The sequence below is a fragment of the Myodes glareolus genome, chromosome X (genome assembly GCF_982192425.1).
Source record: "Myodes glareolus chromosome X, mMyoGla1.1, whole genome shotgun sequence".
In the NCBI taxonomy this organism is placed as follows: domain Eukaryota; kingdom Metazoa; phylum Chordata; class Mammalia; order Rodentia; family Cricetidae; genus Myodes; species Myodes glareolus.
Genome location: NC_142053.1, coordinates 98,212,109 through 98,232,267, shown reverse-complemented (window position 1 = coordinate 98,232,267; position 20,159 = coordinate 98,212,109). Strand labels below are relative to the sequence as shown.

The following is a 20,159-nucleotide window of genomic DNA, read 5'->3' as shown; positions in this document are numbered from 1 at the left end:
TTTTTAGAGATCAGTACATTTGACCTAACTCCCCAACCCACCAAGCCCTACCTTTTAAAGTTTCTATTACCTCAATAAAATGTCACCCTGAGGACCAAACCTGTACCATATAAATCCTTACAAGTCAAACTAAAGCCAAAATCTCACAGAGTTTGTGTTGTAGAAGTTGACCTAATTTAGCTATCACAGCAAAAAAACTAATTCAAAAAATGTGGTCCTGAAGGCCTGGAGTAGAAACATCAATTAAAGATGTTAAGGAAAGAGAGAAAATTTCAAATAGAATCTTCAGTTATTTATGGAGCCTAGCACAAAAATCTCACAGTAACTTTGCTATCTTAATACAAAATAAGGATGGGAAGGCTCACATTTTAACTAGGATAGTACATAATTTCTGAACAGTGTTTTTCACACAAAGCCTATACATACCAATTTAAAGAGAAAAAAAGGAAATTGGGGACTTTAATTTAAAATTCAGCACTGGACACTGAAATTAAAATAAATTTTTTAAGTCTGTAAATATTTACCAATTTGCTTTGGACTTCAAGACAATAGCAATGTCAGGTGATAAGAGACAGGATAGTTTCATAGCTGATAGAACATCTGAATGCCGAAAGGAAGATTTTTCTCCTTTCATCTCTACTACTCTTGAGTACTGAATAATTGTTTTTGAAAAGACAGAAAACGGCTGGAAAAGGACGAGGGATTATTTTCTTGCATTATTCACTGGGCACATGCTTTGATGGTCAGTACTGAGAGTCTGTTTTTTTTTATCATTACTGGGATTCTTCACACTTATGCTAGATTAGTTCATTAGATAAACATCCTGTTAACTCACCATTTAATGACAATATTAAAATAAAAATAAATAAGTGATCCTGTGTGCTGACACTGAGGATTCTCACAGCAGCCACACAAAATGGCATTAACAGAAGAGAAAACAGCTTGGGCGTCATAGTCAGGTTCATACTTGTAGACAGGATGGGTGATCAGCTGTAAAACAGAGGCTTGCGCTGACAAGTTAGAGGATCCCAAATGCTTCAAAACTACAGACTAGCGGGGAAAATCTCCTTTCATCCTCAAGTGCAAGTAGAGGAAATGGCCAAACAGATGGGGGGGACTGCGGATTCTGTTCTCATGCTCATGGGTCTAGCTAAAGCCGGACTGGAAAGCTCTGTCTGCTTCATGCTGCAGGTTGGAGGCGCTTGTCTCGAAACTGGGGATTCAGTTTCAATTATTTCTAAAGATATTGGGGATTGAGACCCAGGGTGAAGGAGCAGAAGCCAGCACCTGGGGTATGTTCTCATGGCAGATTGCCAGCTCACAAGAGAACAAACCTCTTTCCACACAGCATGTCTTCTAAAGCAAGTGAAGTGTGTGAATCGAGGCCAAGGTATTGACATAACACACTGTTCACCAGGAAAGACTCTGACTAGAGTATGCACATTTAATTCCTTTACAATGAAATAATGAATTGGACCCCAATTCAGACCATCCCATTGGCTGTTTGCTTTAATTACTGCCGTATCCTTAGATCTTCCTCAGTCTTTCAGTCTTTTCATCTTGGTTCTAAATGAGTGTGTGTGTGTGTGTGTGTGTGTGTGTGTGTGTGTGTGTATCACATCACTTGTAGTCATTTGATTTTTAATATCTAAGCTACTCCCCACTGTCTTGGGTTTCCAATTTTACTTGCCTTGAAATTTCCCTGGTGCCTAACCCAATAGCACTCACACAGAGAGCATTCAGCAAATGGTAGTGACTGCCTGCCTTCTCTTAAAAGCACATCTGGAGCGACTCTAAAGGCACCTGGCAATACTGCACTGACTTGTTAGTAACCTGACTTCACCCAGATGGCTCCAAGACTGCAGCCACTATTACCTGAAGGAAAAGCCTCTGGTAATGTCATCACCTAGCTCGCTTCGAATTGATTCAGAAATAGCACAAGCAGAAGTTGGACAGCGCTCTATACAGATACCCACTCACCTATATCTGACCCGTGGAGCGTGATTTCTTCCTTACTTTCTGAATGACCACGGTGAGGGTCTAGAGGCAGTTCTGTGAGTCTGTCTGAAGGAGCCTTGCTTTCACGAATCACGCCAGCTAATATCGGTTATTAGACTGGTGAACCGCTGCAGCCAGCAGCACTAGATATTAGATAGCGTTATCTTTGCAACTCAGTCACCTTGCCAAGTAGTTTCGCCTGAACTCTTGACTTCCCAGATCAAATTTAAGCCCGATGCTCTAAATGACTTGGCCATCTACTGACAAATCCCATGGTGTGCTGTTCTGCTCACCACGTGTGATGGCCTCAGAGCTCTGTGTTATCTGTCTGACAGCTCATATAATATTTACAGGTTGTTATTCGTGAGGAATTTTAGTTAGCCATAAAGATTTTCACAGCTATGGCAGACATTAGAGGTCTCATTCATCACTCTTGTGACCTTCCCCTCTGGAATGTAGCCCATCTGTCTCTGCTGTTGAAATCTTTATGGAAAATCAGCCCATCTTTGAAAGTTTAGTAAGTGATCCTAAACTTTTCACCGATGCTTTACTTTTGATATATAACAGAGACATACAAAGCACTATGCTTATTTTAATTTAATGTTTTTAAAAGTGTTAACTTTAACTCAGCCTTGCAGGCGAGTGACAGAAAACTTACAGGAACTATATGTGTCACATGAAATGAAAACAGGAGCCGTAGAGAAAGCAATTGCAAGGGGAAATGATACATAGACATACTTGCAGATTAATAACTACATGAAAACTCAAACGGTGCATTACAGTCTTGATGATGGCTCCCGAAAGTTGAAGTAGTGGAAATAAGCCTTTCATGTAATTGAATATCACAAAAAAAGACCTCATCTGAAGACGCAGTAAAAGCCTGGCCTGGATGGGTTGGCAAGCAGAGCAGGGGAGAAGGAATAAACCACTCTAATATTGTCCCTATTCACTTAACATTTGCCTTGCTTCAAATGCAGTTTTTCAAATGCTTGATCAGGGCCTAGTCCAGATACTTCCCCTCAACATGCTCCCTCGTTCAATGCATAGGATCAAATACCTCTTCTCCTTCAAAAACATCAGTCCATTGGAATCACAGTTGTTCACACTCACTATCTAGAAATTCTTTGTGATTAACTCTACCTTATTCAAGTGTCTGTACTATGATGTGGTTGTGGTTTAAATGCCACCAGAGTGTAGGGATATACTCCCCACATCTTCTCCAATGTTGGACAGTATACTCATCCTTTTATTTTTATTACTTTTAAGTTATATTGTGATAAGAAAGATATACAAAATTATGTAAATTCAATGTATACGATGGAGTGCATTTGAACATGTGCACCAACCAGTGATCCTATCACTCCAAGAGGTAAAGGAAATAAACATGTATAACCTTCAGTGTTCCTTAGATTGCTTTTGTTTTGAAATGTATTGAAGACATTTAACTTGAGATCTTCCATCTCAAAATTTTAACACTGTACTATTAAATGTAGAAACTGTACTGTACAGCTTGACTCTACAGGCCATTCATATAAGACAACTGAATCATTGTACTCATTAAACAGCAGCACTCTATTCCCCCCACACCTCAGTTATCAACACATCTGTTTTGTTTCTTTACGATGTATTTATCTTCGCAAACCATCCTGAAAATGCCTATGAGACTAACTACTATCAAATACCTTATACAAGTAGCATAGTGCATGATGTAGGAGATCCTTCTATTTATGTGTTGCTTCCATTGGTTAATCAATAAAGAAAATGCTTGGCCTAATAGGGCAGAACTTCGGTAGGTGGAGAAGACAGAACTGAATTCTGGGAGGAAGAGAGCAGAGTCAGAGAGCCACCATGGAGATGCTAGGACAGACATGCTTAATCTTTCCCAGTACGCCACGACCTCATGGTGAACACAGATTAATAGAAATGGGTTAAATCAAGATGTGAGAGTTAGACAATAGGGCTAGAGCTAATGGCCAAGCAGTGTTTTAATTAATACAGTTTCTGTGTGATTATTTCGGGTGTAAGCTAGGCAAGTGGCCGGGACCAAAAGCAGCCCTCTACTCTTCCTGTAACAAGTACAATTGGGGACATGTCTTCAAATTCTATCCACACTGTCATAAATGATAGATTTTCATTCATTTGTGTCTGATTGTTTTATGAGGCAGTGTCCCACTATATAGCACAGGCTGACTTCAAACTTGTGAATGTCCTCCCTCAGCCTCCTAAGTGACAAGATTATAAGTGTACACTATCAAACCCAGTGATTTTCTTTTTTACTGATTTGTTTTTTGTTTGTTGTCAAATTGATGAAAGCCAGGGCCATCTGAGAAGAGGGAACCTTACTTGAGAAAATATCTCCATAAGATTGACCTGTATGCACTTATTATTGAGAAGAGGAATTGCCTAATCTCACAGCAACTTTACATACCATGACTGGCTGATAACCATGGGAGGCTTGCCTGATAAACAGGAGGAGGAGTGGCTGGGGAAGAGAAGGCGGAGGAACTTAAAGAAGAGGAGGGGAAACTTTGATTGGATTATAAACACAAAAAAACAAAGAAGCAGATAAATAAATAAATGAAAAGATTGACCTGTATGCAAGTCAGTGCGGGAATTTTCTTGATTTATGATCGCTGTGAGAGGACTAAATCCATTCTGGGCAGTGTCAGACCTGTGCAGGCGGTCCTGTGTTGTGAAGGAAAGCAAGTCGAGCAAGCCATAAGAAGCAAGCCAGTAAGCATCCTTCCTCCATGACCCAACTCTTCTTCAGTTCGTGTGACCTGACATCTGTAAGCTGAAATAAATATTTTCCTCCCCAAGTTGCTTTGGATCATCGTGTTTCATCACAGCAACAGAAAGCAAAATAAAACACTTTTGCATTTAAAGATAAACTTCCCATCATATGGAAGTGTGTTATGTACGCACAATTCGCTTTTACAACTTCCCTTAAAGAACCCAACCATTTTCATGGCTTCAACCATTATTTGAATACTAAAAATCATCTCCCACTTGAGTTTAGATAAAAATATCAATCTTCTAAATATCTTAACATAATTATATCATTCATCAGAAACCTTTTTTTCCTAGGTTTTCTACCAATGAACTCTGTCTTTAATTGCCTAGTAACTAATTGTTGAAATCATCTGCAAATTCTCATTACTTGTAGAAATCGCTCTCCACTCTACTATTTTCACCTTTGGTCTGTGTATATGATATCAACAAAAACAACAATCTGATTTTCTAATTAAAATAAGCCTTTTTTAAGAAAAGAGTCTGCATAAAATAGACTATATTTCTCTATTTTACACTTATGAGGTATTTCACATTAGCCACTTTACAGAAGCAGAAAATCAAATGGGATAGCCACAGTATGTGGAGAAGAGGAAATTAAAGGAAATGGTTCAATGGGTACAAAATTTCAGTAACTTGAGATGAATTGATATAGGGATATTCTGTACAAAAGTGTCTGTAGTTGCTATTGCAGTGTTGTGTTTTATCTTCATCATTAATGTTGATGAAAGATCTGTTGAACAGATGCAATTGCTTTTTTAAAAAAAAAGTTGGAGATGTAAGAAGAGCCATAAGCTCAACCAGCTGGTAAGGATTCAAATGAATTTTTCCCTGCAATATTTTATACTGTTATGGCACATTGAGAATAGTCAGCAAGGGCTGGAGAGATGGCTCAGTGGTTAAAAACACCAGCTTATCTTCTAGGGGACTAGAGTTCAGTTCTGAGCAACCACATAGCATCTCACAGCAATATGTAACTCCAGTTCCAGAGTGTTCAGTGGCTTCTTATAGGCTCTGTTAGTGCCAGCCATGTATGTGGTACACACACACACACACACACACACACACACACACACACACACACTCTACCTCATGCACAAACACACAAATACAATTAAATACATCTCTTCAAAAGAGTAGTTAGCAGTGGATTCAAGGTCTGAAAACACATACTTTCTAATTGAAACAGGGAGATTGATTCCATAATTATCATTCAGATAGCATCTTACAAGTATGAGATCACAAGTATTATATGTAAAATGATTAACATTTTGCAAAGTAGTTTCATATTGTCTGGCATTTGTCCTGGTGTGTCATGAAGGGAAAGACAATTATTCCCATTTTACATATAAGAAAAATAGGATTCAGGAGTAGAAAGAATCAAGACAAAGACAATTAATTGATGGCAGACTCAGGAATCAAATCTAGTTTTACAGAATTTTTGTTCTGTAAATTCCACATGACTTCAAAATTTGGAATTGGAAGTTAGAATAGAAAGTTAATATCCTAGCTTCCTTTCTCCATTCAAGCCATTTATAATATTTCAGGAGAAAAGGGACATGTGGGAGATATATTCTCAAATAATACACTATACCAAATGTCATATCTTATATACCTTGAGACTTATACCAACAGATATCATTGACCTACAAAAATGAAATTTTCTCTTTCCACGTAAATGGAGAAAGACTTCTGGTGCCAGGAGTGTCATTTATATAAAGTGCCCTTATAATGTCTGTCCTAGTTAAGGTTGTCATGGCTGTGACGAAACACCATCACCAAGACCACTTGGGGAGGAAAGGGTTTATTCCAGATTACATTTCCAGGTGACAGTCTATCACTGAGAGAAGTCAAGGCAGGAACTCAAACAGGGCAGGAACCTGGAGACAGAAGCTGATGCAGAGACCACGGAAGAGTGTTGCTTACTGGCTTGCTCCTCATAACTTATTCAGCCTACTTTCTTATAGCACCAGACGATCAGCCCAGGGGTGGCACTACCCACATGGGCTTGGTTCTCCCCCATGTATCACACTAATTTTAAAAATGCCCTACACGGGGGGGGGGGCACACCTTGAATCCCAGCAGAGACAGACAGATCCCTGTGGGTTCAAGGTCAATTTGGTCTAGAGAGCCAGTTCCAGGACAGGCTCCAAAGCTATACAGAGAAACCCTGTCTCAAAAAAAAAAAAAAAAGTCCTACAAGCTTCCTTACAGCCTGATCATATTGAGGCATTTTCTCAGTTGAGGTTTCCTCCTCTCTAATGACTCCAGCTTGTGTCATTGGCACAAAACTAGCCAATGCAGGATTCCTGGCCTTTAGGTAAATACACTTCTGGGAATTTTCTTTAAAAAACTTAACAAAATCTTACATAATGGTCTATCTTAAAATGGTCATCATGGCCTTACATTTTAAAAGTCAAAGCAATCTAATTATTCTTAGTGAGAATTTTCCTCTGTAAATTGTGGTATATCCTCTAATGTAGTATTTCTCAGCCTTTCCATTCCTGCTGTAAGCTGTGTATGGAGCTGCAAGTTTCCAGTCTCGGGAGGGTCAGACAGGTGGATTAGTGCAAATGTGAGGCCAGATAGGGCTATAGCAAGAACTTGAATCAAGAAACAGAACAAAAAATTCTGCTTTAACTCAGTAAGATGCCCGTTAAATATTCACGTTAGAGAAATGTAAATCCATACTTACATAAAATCGTGTGCACAGATATTGGTACAAGATTTACTTATGTTTGCCAAACACTGAAAGTAATCTAAATGTAACTGTTCAACAGTTAAATGGCATATTCATTATCCATACATAATGAAATGTTATATAACAATTAAAAGGCACAAGTTGTTGATAAATGTAGAGATACAGATGAATCTCAAATGCAAAGTGGCAGGGATAGAGCCTGCCAGTGAGATTTGTGCATCAATTCTAGGCATTTTAGTTCATTTAAACATCTGTAGTAGTAGATGTTTATTAAGTGGTACTGAACAAACATTATATATAACACAAAATATTTTAAGCTTTTTTAAGTCCCCTCCCCAGGTCAATTTGTATTATCCATATATTCATGGGTAGAGGACCATTTCCCTGGAGCATGGTAAGACCTATAGAGGGGCCACACCCTTGACCAAAACTGATTCTCCCACCTATATCTGCCATTGGCCATCAATCGCTCCTCAAGGAAGTGGGAGAGCTTGTGAGCTCCTCTCCATCCTGAAATGTTGACTGGCTTGATCTTGTACATCTTGACCTTGACCTTGTGCAGGCAACCACAGCTGTCATGAGCACATGAGTGTAGCGATTCTGTCACATCCAGAAGACATCATTTTGTCACCATTCAATGCACAAAATGAGCTTCTTTGATGAGGATTGGAGCTGCACTAATGGATATAGAAATACAAATTTAGAAGACAATTTGATACTAAGTCCACTAGCAAAATAAAAGTACTACCTTTACTCCTAAGGTCTATGGGCTTCCCAGATATATTAGTTACTTTTCTATCACTGTAATAAAACACTATGCCCAAGCCAACTTAAAAAAAGAAAGCGTTTAATTTGGTTTGAGATTCTAGGAATGGCAGAGTGAAGGCCTGGTTGTAGGAACAGCTGAGACCACACATCTCAAAACACAGGCACGATATAGTGAACATATTGGTCATTGCATTTGAGTTTTGAAACCTCAAAGCCCACCCCCAATGGCACACCTCGTCCAACAAGGCCATACTTCCTAATCTGTCCCAAACAATTCTACCTACTGGTAATGTAAGTATTCAAACATATAAATCAATGAGGGTTATTCTCATTCAAACTACCACACCAAATATGGATACTTAGCCAGATTTATAGTAACTAGCATGATTTTCCTCCAGTGGAGCAGGCTTAAAATCCAATCAGAAAGTGAATAGTCATATTCACTTATAACCCTTATAACATCCATGTAATTATTATATCCATATTTTGCACAGGGAGCAGCACATTAAATAGCATGCATCCCAGAGTACAGAAAAGATACAGGGAGTTCCCTAACTTATGAATCATCTATTTGAATTCATTTTGACTAGCATTCCAAAATTATGGTCATTTACTTATTTAGGAAAGTAATCTTAAATGTGTTATTTTATGTGGTCTTCATAGTTTCATCATCTGAAAATAAAAGCAATACCTACATAACAGTTTGTTGAATATTTAATGAGTTAGTTTAAGTCATGTACCAAGCATACAAGACAATTTCAATAACTACGTATAACTCCCCTCTATTGACAGCCTCTATATCAAGCATTCTCTATGGAGACATGTTACCCCAAGGGACAAAATTAGGTTCTAAGGGATGAGAAAATGTCATAAATACCGGTAATACATAAATAGGTATATATCATGTCTATTGTATGTGGTATTAAATGTAATGGATGCTAGAATAAGTAAAAAATGAAAGTTCAGCTGGGCAGTGTTGGTGTGAGCCTTTAATTCTGGCACTTGGGAGGCAGAGGCAGAGAGAGGCAGATCTCTGTGAGCTTGAGGCAAGCCTGGTCTACAAAGTGAGTTCCTGGACAGGCTTCAAAGCTACAGAGAAATCCTGTCCCCCCCCCAAAAAAAAGGAGAAAAAAAAGAAAAGGTTAGGGAGTATTGTGGGAAGAGAGTGGACAAAAAGTTAATAAAATTTATTGTTCCATCGATGTAAAATGTACTCATAAAAGCACTAATGGAATTTACATACTTCTGAAGAGTCAAGTACCAGTAGCTCACTGATTGGTCCTGAAGCCTTTCTCTTTACTTTTTTCTTTTCTTTTCTATTTCTTTTTGGTGGCACAAGGCAGTAAGCCCAACATGTTGCATGTACTAGACAAGTGTTCTGCCACTGAGTTTTTCCCTGTCTCCCTAATGCTTTTTTTTTTAAAACATAGAAGTTGAGTTTGCTCTTTTATCTATTTTTCATGTTTCTCTTCTTTTCACCACTTTGTTTTGGTTTTCTTTTAACACAGCCATCCTCACTCAATCTCTGAGTAAAGTCGAAAGGTTAATGATTGCATTTGAGTTGGGACTGCAAAAAGTGCTCTTTTGGCATGCTTTACAACATTAGTATCCTCCTTAATTCACTGCCTAGGCACCTCTGTCAATAAAAGTATACTTTAACACTGGCATAAACGCATTCTGTTTATCATGCATCAAAAAATGGCTGAAATCAGAGCTTTCTCTAAATAGTGTGGCCCATGTTTACAATTTTCAAACCACCTTGGATACGATATTGAATCATGGCACCTCGAGTGAAGAAAACATTTGAAGGTAGAATTCCTATTCTTTCTTGCTCGTAATAACATGCTGCATCTGTAACACAGGGTGAAATTCCAAGCTTGACTTTGGAATAAATAAATTCATGTATAGTTTACACTTCAAATTCAGTAGACAATATCCATGGTTCCGGTGCTGTATGATAATGGATGAGTTTTCCACTGGAGAATGTAAATTGCAAAACCCCAATCGTAATTACACATAGTAGTTACAGAAACATCTGTATAAGAAAATGCCAAAGGACAGCCTGGTGTCATATAAAAACTGTTTGTCGATAAATCTGCTTCTGATGGGCTACTAAAAATGGACACACCAGGCATAAAAGATGTGTGTATGTATTACGAAAGCCAGCTCTGTGAAGAATGACAGGCTTCCACTGGTGCACTGAAATAGAGACAGCTGTTGTTTGCATCAGCACTACGATGAGAAATGAAACGATAATTCTGGGGGTACACCTATGAGAATTACCCCACATTTGATTGAGGTTTGAATAGATGTGAAGTCAGAGTCATCTGGTAGCTTTGAATGAAAGTGCCAACGTCCCGTTGACATTCTCTTCAGAGAAGTGCCAAATGCAGTCCGATAGCCCCATCATTCAATTGTGTTATTTCTACAGCAAGCACTTCAGTCCAGCAGATGTGCATCTAGCGGTAATGGGGTAGGGAAGGAATAGGAGGAGGCTGAGTTTTTTTTTCTTATTTTTAATTGAATAAAAGGCATTTTTGAAAATAATATTTCAGAGTTTCAAACTATTACTGAAAAGTAGTTGCTTGGGTGAATTTATAAATTGTGAGTCAAAGGGGAATCTCATGTTTTATGGGAGCAAAATGCACTGAACTTCACACTGGATCTAATTGATGTGTAGGCATAAAGACTAGGATTTTGCTTTTTAAATTTTAAGGAGAAAAAACAATGAAGAACAGTAAGTAAAACAGTTTAAGAGGTTTTTATTGGGACTAAAGAGATGGATTAGTGGTTAAGAGCACAGGTGTGAGTTCAACCCTGCACCCATATGTCAGCTCCCACCTGTCTGTAACTCCAGCTGCAAAGGATGCCCGCTCCATCACTCATGAGCATCAAGCATACACATGATGCATACTCATGTATGTAAGACACGTAGAAGAATTCTTCTGGCACATAAATACAAGCAAATCACCCAGAAACATACAATTTTTTATTGAGCTCTACATTTGTCTCTGCTCCCCTCCCTGCCTCTCCCCTCCCCCTTCAAACCTCTCCCATGGTCCCCATGTTCCCAATTCACTCAGGAGATCTTGTCTTTTACTACTTCCCATGTAGATTAGATCCATGTATGTCTCTCTTAGGGTCCTCATTGTTGTCTGGGTTCTCTGAGACTGTGATTTGTAGGCTGGTTTTCTTTATCTCTAAAAACCACTTATGAGTGAATACATATAATGATTGTCTTTCTGGGTCTGAGTTACCTCACTCAATATGATGTTTTCTAGCTCCATCCTTTTTCCTACAAAATTTCAAGTTGTCGATATTTTTTTCTGTTGTGTAGTACTCCATTGTGTAAATGTACCACATTTTCCTTATCCATTCTTTGGTGGAGGGGAATTTTGGTTGTTTCCAGGTACTAGCTATAACAAACAATGCTGCTATGAACATAGTTGAGTATAGGTCCTTGTGGTATGATTGAGCATCCTTTGGGTATAAACCTAAAAGGGCTATCGCTGGGTCTTGAGGAAGGTTGTTTCCTAATTTTCTGAGAAATCACCATACATATTCAAAGGAGCTGTGCAAGTTTTCACTCCCACCAGCAGGAGTGTTCCCTTTACCCCACATCCTATCCAGCATAAGTTGTTATCAGTGTTTATGATCTTGGCCATTCTTACAGGTCTAAGACAGAATCTCAGAGTTGTTTTGATTTGTATTTCTCTGATGGCTAAGAATGTTGAAAAGTTTTTTATTTAACTGGAACTTGGGTTTTTATTTCTTTTTTAAAATTTTCCAATTATTTAATAAGCATGTTGTGATAATTCCTCTGACACATAAATGGAATTTTTCCTCTGGATGTTGAACAATGCCAAGTTAATCATAGACATGTCTAGGTAGATCTGGCTGTTAGCTCTCCTGAGTATTGGGAATTGTCTTGTGTATTGTACAGCTGAAAGGTCCCTCTTCGTTTTGCCTATTTGATACCAAGTCTTGCTATGTAGCCGAGGCTGGCTCCCAACTCTACCTCTTTTCCTATAGCAAGTCACGTAGCCAAGCAGCAGAGGCTACAATCATCTCCAGCACAATTCCCTCGAAGAGATACCTGAGAAAGAACCATTTAGAGAAACAAACTGGTTTTTCTGTTACAAGAGGGGATACCTCCTCCTTGGAATCAGAAAGAATTTCCAATTCATTATAATGATAAGGAACTAGGGAAAACGATGAGAGAGATCACAAAGCCTTGGTTTTTGGAGATCTTTGAGGAAGGAATAGCCTTTCTTTTGTCAGTGTAACCATTCATACCCTCACAGCCCACAAGCCTCACAAGCCTCACCACCAAATACTCTCTGGAGTTCTGTTCTTCCTTATTTATACATGACATGATTTTCAAGAAGAGACTTCACTAATCAGCCAAGAGATGGGATCATTGCCTCTCCATCATGCTTCCTACAAAACCAGGCTTAGGTTGGTAGAATCTCAAAACCTCAATTCTGACCGCATAGCCTGCACAGTCTAGCCCATGTTTTCAAAGCAAATATTATTTACAAATGTGAAGTAATCAGGGTCAAAAAACTGTAACCCAGAGAAGGAAAAATCAAAGGGCAAGTGGAGAGTTGGCAGAGAATGACAAAGGCGGGGTGAAAAGGCAAGAGGGAAAAGCAAGGTGAAGAGAAAAGAAAAGAATATAAAAGGACAGAGAGAAATGGAAGACTAGGGACTATTTCAAAGAAGCAGCTAAATGTCTTTTTTCCTCCCTGTTAAGGATTTCTGTCTGCAAAAAAAGTATAAAAGCATAATTACCTGCTAAATACAAATCCATTTCTTATATCATTTAAATGACATATCTCCAAGGGACAAGCCTGGTTAAAGGTTGGGTAATGCAATCCATCTATTACTCTATATAAAACAAAGAAGCTGGAGTTTCATTATCCTTAAATTGTCTGGCATGGGGGAAGTTAACTTTTATTAGAAGCTGTTCTTTCATATTATACAGTGGAGTCAAGGATATATTAGCTTTGACGTTTTCTTCCATCTCAATACACTGTGAATTTACTGAGAGATTTTCAGTGAAGGCAATAATAGCATCAGCTGTGCTTCCAGTTATTAGTGGGATGAAGATTCAGAAATGCACACGCGCGCGCACGCACACACACACACACACACACACACACACACACACACACAGAGAGAGAGAGAGAGAGAGAGAGAGAGAGAGAGAGAGAATTGCTAGATCATGCTTTTTATATTTTTATTTCAAATGATATCACACATCCTGTGTTTTGTTTTGTCTGTACAAAATGCTGAACCCGAGATACACAGGATGTATGATTCTTGAAATTCCCATATCTTAAAACTTTATTCTAGAGGAAGTTTGCAGTATTGAAGAGATGTTACAGTGCCTTTTCAACAGGATTATTTTGTCTTCAGTGGAGAAAAAAATTAGACATAAGCAGTACATAAAAGATACTTTTAGTGGATCAGCTTTAGTAAAGAAGGGGGGAAACCGACTACTTAAGCATTTAAAAAGGTTGAAAAGTTGGTAATTATAGCACACACCTATAACCCTAGCTACCCAGGAAGCCAAGGAAGGGGAATAATAAGTTCAAGGTCAGTATGACATACAGAATTGGGCCTCACCTTAAAATTTAAAAAAAAGAACAGTTTAAAGATAATTGGTTTGACTTATGTATAATAAAGTCGTTAAATGAATTCCAAATACAGGCAGTACACATATATGTGACCAGACTGTGAATAAAATTTTATTATCCTTTGCTATTATCAGGTGTCGTTCTGTCACCTTTGGTTGTCTCTTCTAATAATATGGTGAACAATTGACATTTTAAAATACCCAATTAAGCATGTAATTGGTAAATGGATTTGGATCCTCTTTAATCAAATAAAATAAGCATACCAGACTAATAAGCATAGTATCTTCATTTCAATAACTTAGAATGCAAATATATCACAGGGGGATGTTTCATCTGATAAACTAATAAAACCCAGTCAATCAAATAACAAAATATTGAAAAGCAACACCAGGAAATATTATAAGGGAAGCACTCCGTGGAGCAAAGCCGTCAGTCTATTCATTCATTTTCTTTATTTCTAGTATAGGGTTAGCAGTAAAAGGATCCTCCTGGCCCTTTGCATTAATTTTTGTGCCCGAATGAGTTCAATTTCACTTAGTGTAGTCCAGAAATTTCACAACAGCAGATTAATACAGACTGTCTTCATGAGCAACTGAGCAAACAGACCAATATCAGAGTAAAATTGTGATTCTGGTGATATAATGCTGTCTTTCCTGTTTGTCATGAATTTGACCTCTTTGCCTTTCTTTTTCATCCTTTTGCAGCTTCGGTCCAGGGTCCCTGGGAGAGAGCCATCTCACCAAACAAAGTGCCCTACTATATTAAGTAAGTCAAAAAAATCACTTTCTTAAAGGAGCATTTATTTTATCTGATCTGTATATTCACAAAGAAATTTCTTTTTAAAGTGGTTACCTTCTTCTGCAATACCTATTTCTTCTTATTCCCAAGAAAGCTTTGATAGTAAACTCATGCTGAAATTAGCCCTCTAGATTTGCTGATGCAATAGGGAACCACTTTCAGGAACAATGCATTTAATGAAGCATATAAGGTGTGTTTTTGAGAGTGAGCAGAATTTTCACAGTAGAACAAAAATACTCAGGTAATATCTGTGATGGCGGGAGTGATTATTTGACAAAAAATATTATTTATGTAACAGGATTCTGCATTTCGTTTTCAGACAGGGGTGGGAGATTTACAAGTGATATTTACAAAACTGTTTAAATGAATTATTTGTCACATAGCCCATAGGCAGACAGTACAGAATTTGTGGAGCTGAGCTGTTCATTCTCAACATGCAGTTCTCAGCCTTTGTTAGCTAATAATAGCATCAGAGTGGAGCTCTTTTCCTGGGACCATTTGTGCCCGTCAATGGAAAAGAGTCAAAGGATGGATGTCCTATGAAACTTAAATTATGATATATTGAGTTGACACAGAAAAGGAAGGAGAAGGAATATTGAGTTATTATGATGGTTTAACAGTCTCTCATCAATCGTGCAAGAGTCTAACTTCAATCTAACTTGGAATTGGCTACTCCCAACAACAATTGGAAATAATTGGTTTCGTGAAGTGGTCTTCAGTCGCAGCTAAAGTCTTTGAACTTTCTTTTGGCATGAGTCCGAATAAAAATATTAAATATTTCCCTGGTTTTTTTCAGCATGCCATCTTTTATCAAGGATGTTTTTATTCTTCTGCTACCCATCAATTCTTTATAATTCAGTTCCAAAACAATAACTACAGCCCTAGATCTTCATTACTTCAGTTCTTGAGAACTGTGATTTCATGCCTCTATTTTGTTAGCTCAAAATAATGACGATGAAGGGACTTTAGGGACTTTCTAAAGCAAGACATATTCTTCAGGTATATGGTTTAACTTTTATTATATTAAATTTTTCTCAAATAAGGTACCTTTTAACCTCAAGTTCTTTAATATGTTTTAATCTTACTTTATGATTTTCTTTCTCAAAACAGTCTTTTATATTGAATATATTCATTTCTTGACTCTAAATTACATGTTATAAACACCAATTTAAGGTACACATTTTACTAAATAATGTGTAGATTTAAATGTGTGTGTGTGTGTCTGTGTGTGTTTTTGTGTGTTTATGGAACCTTTTGTTCAAAGCATTTGTAGTGATTTACTACCTCAGTGTTTTTGTCAGTGCAGATTTCATTTCTGATTAAGAGATCTTAAACTTACTAGTGCATCAGCAAAGCGCTCAATTTTACCCATTGCCATTATCAGCTGCAATAAAGATTCTTTTTCTATGATTGTGCATGAAGGTTTAGAACCATCTAAAAAATCACTGTGCTGCACTGATTTTCTGAATTGCTGTGTAGGTTCGTTAACAGTCTCACAAGGGTTTTACCACATTCTCCTTGTTTCCTAAATCTTTCTCTTCTCTCTAGTGCAGTGATTCTCAACCTGCAGGTCACAACCCAATTGTATTCACATATCAGGTGTCCTGCATATCTGATATTTATATTATATTGTATAACAGTAGCAAAATTACAGTTATAAATAGCAACAAAGGTAATTTTATAGGAGGGTCACCATAACATGAAGAACTCTATTAAGTGGTCACTGCATTAGGAAAGTTTAGAATCACTGCTTCAGTGTTAAATCTAATACAATACATCTCTGTAGTTTGCTTTGAGTCAGTGGAAATTAATTCAGCCATCTAAAATTACATGTGGAAAATTTAAAATGCTCTATTTCCCCACTTGCCAGCACGCAGGTCTCTTTGCTGCTTCTCAGTGACAGAAGAGAGCAACTCTATATCCTATTTACCCAGCACTACTTTACATACTGAAAAATGACTGCGGTAATGAAAACACAAAGTCTATCCCTGACTGTTATGTGTTATGTAGTCATGGGCAAATAATTAACTTATATAAATAAAGGATATCTAAGACCCTTTTCAGCTATCACAATCAATTAGTTTAGTCATTCAATGGCCATGTATAAACTCAGAATCCCAAAATCTGAAAGTTTTTTCAAGAATTTTATCTTTATTTTGAAATTTGTTATTTTACTCACTCACATGTTAGTTTAGTTAGCTTGGTTGACTAGGGGTCTGGCGGATTGGTTTTCTAGAGTGCTAAAAGATGAAACCCCAAGGTCTTACAAATACCAGACAAGCACACTAACACTAATCTATATGCCCAGGTCCTAGCATAAGCCCTTATTGCTTTAAAGATGCATTCGTGTGCATCTTTATATTTGTATGCATGTATGTGTCTGATTTTTTTCTATTTTAATCCTCAGATGTCATTTTTCAAACCTAGTATAGTGTCTCTAAATAGTTTTCAAGAACTCAATTCTTCCTGGTTAAATGGTAAAGGACCTCAAACGATAGACAGGAAGAAATTAGTGGAAAGATGATATTGCAGGCCTTAAATGCTTCTGAAGTTCCTAGAATGAGAGGTCACCTCATTTTTCATAGGCACCTCTAAAACATTATGGAGAACATTCTCCATTAATAAGTTGCTTAAAATTAAGGATTGCAAAATTTCTCAAATAGAAGTCTAAAATATTGAGCTACAGTATACAGAAACCAAACCTTTATAAAATAGACACTTCAGTGACATTTTATTTTATAATTCATAACCATTGTCTAAAATACATTTAAAGCAAATTATTTTAAAATATTTCATTGTTGGAGAATGTTATATATGCTTGTAATGTGTTTTAATCAAATCCTCTCCCCAGTCCCTCACCTTCAATTACCCTGCCATCTTTCCGTCATTTTTCCCTTCCAACTTCATGTGCTTTGTTTATTAAACCCTCTGTAGCCTCTCTAGGATCACATCCCTGAAGGAAACTGATTCTTCCTTCACCAGCAGCCTTCAGTTGCTATTGGCTGGGGCTTTAAGACCCCTTCTCCTTCCAGACTAGGATTTTGGCTGATTTGATCTTGCACAGGTCATATGCATATAGTCACATCTGCAATGGTTCATATGTGCAATGTCCTCATCATGTCCAGCTAATATTGTTTCCCTGTGACTGTCCACCACTATGGCTCTTAGAAAATGTCAGCCCCCTATCTGCAATGATAACGTATCCCTGCACAAAGAAGGAGCACAATATATATGTTCCCCTTTAGAGCCGAACACTCCACAGTTAAAGTGAATTATTTTTAAGTATAAGGTTCAGGAGACTTTATGTGTTCGAAAAAAACCCTATTCGTAATCATAGATGTTTTGTTGATCCAAAACTAGAAAGTTGACAATGAGTTGAAAATCAGTTGATTAGTTCCCACCTTGTTTGTCTTTAAGGGTCTTTCTTTAAACAGTTTTTGTTCTTTGACAATTTCATTCATATAAGGAAAATATTCTCATTTTTCTCCCCCACTCTTATCAAACCCTCTTTCTTCCCTACAAATTTTGTTCCCACATTCATGACTTTTGTTTCATGACCCAGTGAGTTTAATCCCAGCCATCTGTTTGACCCTGAGTTTGGGGAACTTTAGGTTGAATCCTGGGGGGCTTATCAGTTGGTGCACAGCTGAAGACAATGACTCCCCCACCTCAAAATTTGTTAGTAGCCAGAATTTGTTCATCTATGCGGGGGGGGGGGCTGTCCCATGAGGCATTCTCTAGTCCATAGAAGACTGTTGGTAGGGCCAATTCTATGCAGACCCGGTGCTTTTAAAGGCAGCAGTTGTGAGTTCATGATGGCAGTGGCTTTCTTGCGTCTAGCTGGTGGTGTTTTGCAGTCCTTCTTGCTATCACCACTTCCCATTGTCAAAACAAAGTCATGTTCTCACCTAAATTTTGTATTTTCAATGGCAAGTTATCCAGATAACAAGAAGTTTACATACCAATAGCATAAGACCCACGGGATTGTTGAGTTAAGCATTCATTCTTGAGGTGTTAAGACATTAGCAACAGGTTTGTCGTGGACTGGAAATCAGGCAGTGTTTATGCGTGTCCTGACCCCAGCTTTTCCTATGACCCTCCATTTCGATACTTCAGACTACATGTGTGTCTAGTTTAGTCCATAGCATACATCATTGTTATAGTTTTCATTTCCCTCTCCCTTGGGGCTCTCTTATTTCTGCCAGCACCTCTATCAGGTTATTTGATTACAGCTTTCATTGCCACTGAAAAAAAAAAAACCACCAACATTGTTCAACCTGTTACAACTGCCTTTTCTCCTCTCTGCCATTTTGTAGTTTTTTGGCCTACTGTCAAACTCATGAAAATTTCAGTATAATAGCCTTTAACCAGCTGCTGCGTTCTGTTAGGATTTCTTTCACCTTTTTATGTTTCATACTCCCATATGGGGAAACCAAACAGAGCCAAGAACTAGGACTCTCTTGCTTACTTAATGAGATCGAAAATTATTCTTCTATGTTCTGGACTGTCAGAAGAATTTAGGAATCCCAAACTTGCACGCAGGATGTTCCAACATAGATGCCATAATAAAAGCATAAAAATATCGCATTGAATCAGACTGACATGGCAACTAGCCCAGGGCTCTATCCCATATGGAGGCGAGAGTGGTGTTTATTGTTTGTTTGTTTGTTTTGTCAGTTAACCTAGTAATTTTCATCCCAAAAATTAGGGTGCTACATGCCCAGTTGCTAATGATGGATTGGAAAACAACTGCCAGTGAAGTTTACCCAAAGCTATGCAAAACTTTTCCCATGTGTGGCTTCAGTCTTATCTTAGAAATAACTCCTATGGTTATACTGAGTCCTATGTAGATCAAGGTATGTTTTACTGTTTCTTCAAACTACATCTCTTGACCCCAACAAACAGCTCTGGTTAAATGCTCTGGAAATCAAAGAAGACATTTATATTTACCCACTGTGGACTTTAATCTCACATCCCCCACCCCAACTAATGCTTTTTTATTTCCATCTTCCTGCTTTGAGAAATGTTAATCCTTTTTCGTCTTTTAGTCTGCCCTTGAATGAAAGATAAGCTTTCCCCTTGATCATCTTGGCTGTTTTTCCCTGGATCCTTTCCAGCTCTCTAATATCTTCCCTAGGATAGCATGAGTAGAACATCCCAGATACTGGTTATTAAATTTGTTAGCACCGTCTCTAGTCTCCACTCACTCATGAAGAATGTAAATGCTATTTACTGTCCCCCATTGATACTGAAATGGAGCAACCAATTGAGCTCATAACCTGTTCTACATGGATTAGTTCTAGCTGGAGGACGATTTTCTGCTACTTTTCTGTATCACCAGATGAATTGCTTCACCTTATATTTCTGCCAGCTGTCCCTTAGGAAGGACTGGCTTTTTAGACGAGCTGGTCCTTTTCCTGCAGAGAAGACGCTGTGGTTGCTAAATAGTGGAAGGAACCTGC

The 20,159-nt window shown here is 37.9% G+C and overlaps 1 protein-coding gene across 8 annotated transcripts in view; it reads left to right on the top strand.

The window, feature by feature from the left end:
• The window catches only part of Dmd (dystrophin), a 2,257,783-nt gene that overhangs the window by 2,039,158 nt on the left and 198,466 nt on the right, over positions 1-20,159 (top strand). For all 8 annotated transcript variants that reach the window (XM_085684598.2, XM_085684595.2, XM_087902601.1 and 5 more), the window contains one exon: positions 14,604-14,664. In XM_085684598.2, coding sequence (XP_085540724.2) covers positions 14,604-14,664 — 61 coding nt within the window. The remainder of the gene's footprint in view (positions 1-14,603; positions 14,665-20,159) is intronic.